The 8,316-nt window shown below is 37.8% G+C and overlaps 1 protein-coding gene and 1 non-coding gene across 2 annotated transcripts; one reads left to right on the top strand and one right to left on the bottom strand.

Moving 5' to 3' along the window:
- The first annotated feature begins 251 nt into the window (after positions 1-251).
- LOC114407909 lies at positions 252-358 on the top strand. The gene has a single exon (XR_003665720.1). It is a non-coding gene; the product is annotated as a small nucleolar RNA R71 (small nucleolar RNA).
- Positions 359-4,741: 4,383 nt separating this feature from the next.
- Positions 4,742-7,219, bottom strand: LOC114404988. The gene is made up of 5 exons (XM_028367693.1): positions 6,570-7,219; positions 6,322-6,396; positions 5,774-6,234; positions 5,306-5,434; positions 4,742-5,196 (listed from the first exon to the last, which is right to left on the bottom strand). Exons 1-5 carry the CDS (start codon positions 7,217-7,219, stop codon positions 4,742-4,744), a joined length of 1,770 nt encoding a protein of 589 aa, XP_028223494.1.
- Between the last annotated feature and the right edge of the window lie 1,097 nt (positions 7,220-8,316).

Below are 8,316 nucleotides of genomic sequence, written 5' to 3'. Positions count from 1 at the left end.
CTAGTTTACCTTCAAGCTTCTTGGTTTCAGCTACTGTAGATGAATTCGTGGCTACTTCATGCACTCCTCTAATGACTATAGCATCATTTCTGGCACTAAACTGTTGGGAGTTGGAAGCCATCTTCTCAATTAAATTTTTGGCTTCAGCAGGGGTCATGTCTCCAAGGGCTCCACCACTGGCAACATCTATCATACTTTTGTCCATGTTACTGAGTCCTTCATAAAAATATTGGAGAAGAAGCTGCTCCGAAATCTGATGGTGAAGGCAACTGGCACATAGTTTTTTAAATCTCTCCCAGTATTGATATAGGCTCTCTCCACTGAGTTGTCTAATACCTGAAATATCCTTTCTGATGGTCGTGGTCTTGGAAGCTGGGAACATTTTTTCTAAGAATACTCTCTTGAGGTCATCCCAGCTCGTGATGGACCTTGGAGCAAGGTAATACAGCCAGTCCTTTGCCACTCCCTCTAAAGAATGAGGAAAAGCCTTCAAAAATATGTGATCCTCTTGGACATCTGGGGGTTTCATGGTGGAGCAGGCAATATGAAATTCTTTCAGATGTTTGTGCAGGTCTTCACCTGCAAGGCCATGAAACTTTGGAAGCAAATGGATCAGTCCAGTTTTAAGAACATATGGGGCATCCTCATCAGGGTATTGGATGCACAAGCTTTCGTAGGTGAAATTAGGTGCAGCCATTTCCCTTAGAATGTGTTTGGATGGAGAAATTTAAAATTCTGAGAGATTTTAAATTCTAAGAATTTCAAATACTTCAATTGAAATTCTTTTATTTTCAAAATTTTGTGTTTGGATAAAAAAATTAAAATTATGAGAATGAAAAAAATGAATGAAAAAAAAAGAAAATATAGTTGATGTGCTAGTTATATGTGTTCCTCTATGCTCACACCCGATCGATATTTTAGGACCTCAGACGGAGAAGACTGTAAGAAAAGAATTTTAATTTCTCACCTTTTAGAAGGAAATTGAAATTCCAGATTTTTAGTTGTTTAAAATTCTGTTTTAAAATTCCAAAATTTTAAATTCTTCATAAAAAGCATTCAAACAATGAATTCTAAATTACAGAAATTCAAATTCTCTGATATATTACTTTCCTCAGTTAAAATTCTCTATCCAAACGCAGTCTTAGAGTCCTCTCACGGGGTGGAGGTTGTGCCATGTTCTCATAATGTTCAAAATTATAATGCTCAAAATCAGGATGTTCAAAATCACCAATAACAGAATGCACAGACTCACCAGTAATGGAATGCTCAAGATGATCAAAAGGTACAAAATGATGCCTAACTAATCTATGAAATGTCGTATCTATCTCAGGATCAAAGGGTTGTAAGTCAGATGGATTTCCTCTAGTCATACACTACATTCAGCATGCACAACTAGTTGCCTTCTCATGTAAATAAAGGTGTAGGTTTGAACTACAGCTACCCTCAAATGATATCCAAATGACTTGAAATTTTGTGAGAAACCTTATAAAATGATGAGAAGATAGCACATAAAATTTCAAAAAAAAATTCAAAGTCTAACTATGGAAGCTAAAAATGGCAGGTTAAGAAAAATAAGTGAATAAAACTTGAAAAATAAAAAACTTTTGACAGAATCACTTTTTTTGGATGATGGAAACCTCAGCCAGCCTATGGCATGCTACCAAGGCGTAGGAAAGTTTTTTCTACCCCAAATACATATATAATAATTGCGATTCTGATAACCGGAGCAAAAGTTATGGCCGTTTGAAGTTTTGACAAAAATAAAATTTGCTACTTTTTTGGAACTTTCAAATCTGACCAAACTAAAGGCTCTAGCTATTTTTCCCACAAAATATAGATTAAAAGAAGTTACCACAAAAAAATTCAGCCAAAAATAACAACTCTAGCTACTAAAACAAAAAAATCCCAAATAATTCAGCAAGGGTGGTCGCTAAAATTCGTCACTACATGATTTCCACTACTACTCTGTTTTGCCGCAAGCAAAAGTGGTCGCTAAATCCGTCACAAAACACTATTCACAACAAAACACCCAAAACTGAAACAGGGGAAGCGCTTAACAGAAAAACTAAAACAGAACACACACTAAACAAAATACCAAGACACTAAACGACACTAACACACACACACTAACACAACACTAACAATTAAACATAAAACATGAAAGAATTAAACACTAACACGACACTAGCTATTATGAACCTTTGGACACTGCTCCCCGGCAACGGCGCCAAATTTGATCGAGGCCGTACCCAAATCAAATAAACATTAAAATGCAGTAACTAGGAAGTGATCCTAGGTCGTTTCCCAACGAGTAATGATAAACCAAATGTTCATAATATACTTGCAGTAACAGTAACGATTGGGGGGGGGGTTGTTTGTTTTGTGAAATAAAGAACAAGCGAACTAGAATGCAAAATTAATAGTATTAAAAACGAGTTGTTTCCTCTGATTCAAAAGTCACTATCTTTTCCTAGGTTATGGAGAATTCGTCCCTAACAGTTAACCACTTAATCCAACCCTATTTTAATTTACTAAGCGAAAACCAACTTAGGGTTGTCAATACGTGATTAGGCAACACATACACCAATTAACCCTTCGTCCATTAAGCATTAATGCAAGTTAGGCTCAGAGGCAATTAATCGAACACGAAGCGTGCATAGATTAATATTAACGAATGTGGGTTAATTGGTGAAGGGAAAACTGCCAGGAAGCTACATTATAAACAGAACCTCGAAGAGAGTTAAGCTTCGTTCTCAGAAGGAAACAACACCAGAAAATTAGCCTTCCATAATTTCAACGAAAACAGAGAACATAAATGAAACTAGGAGCAGAAACGTAAATAAAGATAAGAGCATAAAACGTAAATGAAACTAAGAACAAAAAACGTAAATGAAACTAAAGGCAGAAGAATAAACAAGAACGAAATTGTAATTAGAAGCAGAAAATGAAAAATTGCATTACGTGAACAGTAGCATTAGAACAGAAAACATAAAACCCTTAACCCTATGCTCTGAATAATAGTCTAACAGAATAGCCTTGCATGAATCCCAAGGCTGCTATTTAGAAGAGTCACTCAAAATCACTGGGCCCTATTACATTATTCTGGCCCAAAATGAAATAAACACTGAACCACATAAAATAAAATTGCAATCTCCTAATTAGAAATTAATTGAGGTAAGCGCTGCTTTATTTGCCCTCTTCAAGTCCACAACCAAAATCCGGATTAAGCCCAATGTTTTATTAATTCCTGAAATTAGATTAAAAACATCAAATTAGCTAAATGAGCCCAAATAATAAAACTGCCTAATTAATTTGACAATTAAGACTAATCAGTAATTAAAATGGTGCAAAAAGGGTTTAAGAAATAGAAGAAAATGATGGCACATCAGTAGCATAATTGATTTGTGCATCATTCAAGACTTTGCTGGCATAATAGATGGCATGGAAACCTCTGCCCTTTCTCTGCCCAAGTACAGCACCTACGGCATAGTCACTAGCATCACACATCAATTCAAACTCTTGCCCCCAATCTGGTGTTGTAATCACAGGGGCAGATACTAGCCTGGTTTTGAGAGCATTAAAAGCTTCCAAACAGTCTTCATTAAATGCAAACACAACATCCTTGTTCAGTAAATTGCTGAGTGGTTTGGCAATTTTTGAAAAGTCTTTAATGAATCGCCTATAAAACCCTGCATGTCCTAGAAAGCTTCTCACTCCTTTGACATTTACTGGAGGAGGGATGCTGAGTGGTTTGGCAATTTTTGAAAAGTCTTTTATGAATCGCCTATAAAACCCAGCATGTCCTAGAAAGCTTCTTACTCCCTTGACATTTACTGGAGGGGGGAGTTTCTCAATGACATCAATCTTTGCTTTGTCTACCTTAATTCCTCTCACAGAAATTTTATGCCCCAACACAATGCCTTCTTAAACCATAAAATGACATTTCTCCCAGTTAAGCACCAAGTTGGACTCTTCACATCTCTGCAACACCCTTTCCAAATTCGATAAACAACAATCAAAAGACAAGCCAAAGACAGAGAAATCATCCATAAAAACTTCGATACATTTCTCCACCATATCGAAAAAGATTGCCATCATACACCTCTGAAAAGTAGTAGGAGCATTGCATAAACCAAAAGGCATACGCTTATAAGCGAACACACCAAAGGGGCAAGTGAAAGTTGTCTTCTCTTGGTCTTTAGGATCCACTTCAATCTGATTATAGCCAGAATATCCATCTAGAAAGCAATAAAATGATTGCCCTGCGAGTCTTTCAAGCATTTGATCCATGAAGGGAAGTGGATAATGGTCTTTCCTAGTGGCGTCATTCAATTTCCTGTAATCTATGCACATCCTCCACCCGGTGATAGTCCTTGTGGGAATTAGTTCATTTTTTCATTCTTAATTACTGTCATACCTCCCTTTTTGGGAACAACCTGCACAGGGCTAACCCACGTACTATTTGAAATTGGATAAATGAGTCCTGCTTCCAGCAATTTGAGTACTTCATTTCTTACCTCTTCTTTCATAACTGGATTCAGTCGTCTTTGGGTTGTCTCACTGGCTTGTAACCAGCTTCCATGTTAACCTTATGCATGCAATAAGATGGACTAATACCTTTCAAATCAGAAATGTGTCATCCAATAGCTGATTTGTGCTTCTTCAAAACTTGTACCAGATGATCCTCTTCTTCCTTCCTCAAAGAGCTACTAATTATCACCGGTTTGGCTTTATTTTCCTCCTAGAATACATATTTCAAGTGTGCAGGCAGAGTCTTCAATTCTACTTTGGGTTTTTCTGTTGGCCTACTGCTATTCAATTCTTCGAACACTGCATGTCGAGTAGACTTTTCCCCTGCACCATCTAATTCTTCAATACAAGCCTGCACCTCTTCTTCCTCTTCCTTGGTCAGACATTCTACATGGTTATTCAATGCTTTTTCCAAAGGAGACTGTAGTACCATGGCTATAGCTGCTAATTCTATCTCCCGTTCCACCTTTTCCACATAAAAACAGGCCTTCTCATAATTTGAGTGCTTCATTGCTTCAAATAAGTCAAATGAAATTTTTTGATCCTCCACACTCAATTCTAGTTTACCTTTCCCCATATCTACTACACAACTGGCGGTTGACATGAAGGGACGTCCCAAGATCAAAGGGATTTCAAAGTCCTCTTCGATGTCCATTACAACGAAATCTGCAGGAAAAGTAATATGCTTAACTCGAACCAAAACATCCTCTATCACTCCATACGCCCTGGTGATGGAGCGATCTGCTACACATAGAGAGTGACATTAAATTTATACTAGCTCCTAAGTCAATAAGAGCTTTGCCAACAGACACGGCACCAATAGAGCATGGTATAGTGACACTTCCAGGATCTTTGTGCTTTGGTGGAAGGATCCACTGAATCATAGCACTATAGTTTCCCTCCACTACAATTATGTCACCATGGATATACTTGTTCTTTCAGGTTAGCATATCCTTCAAAAATTTAGAGTAGAGCGGCATCTGCTGTAAAGCTTCTCTGAAGGGCATAGTGATCTCCAACTTCTTGAAAATGTCAAGAAACCAAGCAAGATGTCTTTCCTTATCCTTCTTAAAAGCTACCAATGAATATGGCACCTCTCTCCCTTCAGTTGGAGCTGCCTCTTTCTTCTTTTCCCGAGCCAACTCACTTTTAGTTTTTCTCCTCTCTTCTTTCTCTTTTTCATTTTTTTCATTTTCTTTTTGTTTTTGTTTTTGTTTTTCTTTATTCTCCTCTTCATTCACACTTATTGGTGTCTCTTTTTCTTGGTCATTCTCTTCATCTTCCACCTCCTCAAGTTCACAAAAAGGGTCCACCGGTTCATGTGTTGGTTCAATTACCAGCTCCTGTTTTTCTTCATCCACCATCTTTTCATCCTTTTCTTCTTCAGCCATGGTTGCCATCCTGCCATGGGTCATCACAACTTTACACTCTTCCTTTGGATTATTTTCTGTATTTGCTCCAAATTTGCTGGAAGAGCTGTCAGCTATTTGCTTAGCTAACTGCCCCACCTGGATCTCCAGATTTTTGATGGCTGACTCCGTGCTCTTATGGTTGGACATTGAAACCTGCATAAACCGAGCAAGGCTCTCCTCCAACTTTTGTGGTTCTCTAATATAGTCTAGGCCTTTGTTGTTGAGGCCTATTAGATGGTCCACCTTGCTCTTTGTTGAATTGATTGCCAGGGTGGGCTCTCCATTGCCCTTGCTGCGGATTAAAATTCAAACCATGCTGAAAACCTGAGTATCCGCCTGCATTATAACCTTGTCTGGGATGATTCCCCATATAATTTACTTCATGAGCATTTTCATCAGTGGAAATACATAAGCTAGACTCATGAGCACCACCACAAATAGTACAACCTGTAACCTGCAAAACAGTAGAAAGTAAAGGTTGACTAGCATTTAATTGAGTTGACAACTTACTTAGTGTTTCAGTTAGAGCCTCAAGCTGCATGGACAACAACTTGTTCTATGCCAACAAAGCATCCTATGATGATACCTCAAGAAAACTTCTATTGGTGGGAATATGTGTCCTGTCACGAAAGAGCGTGATCACTAGCAGCCATGTTTTCTATTAATTCCATGGTTTTTTCAGGAGTCTTCAACTTAATTTTACCTCCTATAGAAGCATCAAGTAGTTGCTTCGACTGCGGCCTTAACCTGTCAATGAAAATGTTCAGCTGTATAGGCTCAGAGAATCCATGCGTGGGAGTCTTCCGAAGAAGACTACGAAATCTTTCCAGAGCCTCACTCAAGGATTCATCTGGAAATTGGTGGAAGGAAGAGATGGAATCCTTTCCCTCTGCAGTCTTGGACTCCGAGAAATATTTCTTCAGAAACTTTTCCACAACTTCATCCCAAGTCCTTAAGCTATTACCTTTGAATGAATGTAGCCACCTCTTGGCTTCTCTAGATAGTGAAAATGAAAATAAGCTAAGCCTAATAGCATCCTCTGGCACACCAGCAATTCGCACAGTGTTGCATATTTCAATGTATGTTTCTTGGTGCACGTAAGGATCTTCATTTAGCAATCCATGAAACAAATTGCCCTGTATAAGCTGAATCAAAGAATGTGGATAGGTAATGTTCTGTGCTTGAACCTCTGGTTGCACAATGCTAGTGAAAAACTGCGGCACCATAGAACTTGAGTAGTCTTCAAGGGTTACTATTGTAGGTTGCTCTTCAGCCATTATGTCAGCTTCAGACTGCAGTTTCGGATTCCTTTGTTTCTGGAAAACTGGAAGACAACTCAGAAGATCGAGGTTCCTCTAGAATTGGTACTGCCCTTTCTTGCAAAAAATTTCTCTGCCTTTCTGCGTTGTTTCTTCTACAAGTAGTTTCAATCTCCAAGTCCAAATCAACCAAATCACCTGCAAAAGATCTACGGCGCATATAAATCACTAGCAAAAAGAGTGGTTAACCAATTCAAGAGAAAAACAAATTTCTAAACTAACTAAATATTCACACAAACAAATAATCAACGAATAAAGAACTGATGCCTACAAACTGAACTAGACTTCTCCAAATGGAAAGAAGTTCCCCGACAACGGTGCCAAAAACTTTTTTCATGCCCTGGTGTTGCTTGTTATTATGGGTGCGTAAATCTAACTAGCAAGTGTACCGAGTCGTGCAAGTAATAATAAAATGGTAAGAACCGAGTGTCGATCTCAGGGAACTGGTTTCATTTGGTGAACTCTCATTCAATCAGCAGACATTGATATAAAGCCATGTAAACAGAATTAAATAAAAAATGTATGTGCTGTAAATCTAAAAGAACTACAAATACACTTATCAAAATGAGAGAGAAAACATATGGTTAAAACGTTGGGTCCTTCTACTGAGCGTTTGATGTAACTAAAATATTTTTCTCTATTTAATGTTATTTTTGTGTTCTATGCTGAGGACTAAAATACCAATCACCGATTCCTTACGTGAATGGACTAATTCTAATTAAACCTCATTCTCGGATGTCTCGTCGAACTTAGCCTAATTGAATAGCATTACGATCACAACATAACAAAAACTAAAACCCTGCACTCTATGTCTAGCAATGTAGTTATTTAGCCCTGCTCTATCCAGTTCTAAGGATTAATCTATTTTCCAATGCTAAAAATCCTAACTTTACACACCAATGGGTGATCAGACCAAAAATATGCAATAATTAAGTGCAGATAGAAGCAATGAACACATAAAACAACTTTAAATAGATAGTTAAGAATTTACATCAAGTTCCAGTAGAATTTCCCAACAAAGATACTTAGCCTTCCATCACAAGGCAGCACCTTTC

Source organism: Glycine soja, chromosome 3 (genome assembly GCF_004193775.1).
Source record: "Glycine soja cultivar W05 chromosome 3, ASM419377v2, whole genome shotgun sequence".
Classification (NCBI taxonomy): Eukaryota; Viridiplantae; Streptophyta; class Magnoliopsida; order Fabales; family Fabaceae; genus Glycine; species Glycine soja.
This window is presented reverse-complemented; position numbering and strand designations above follow the sequence as displayed.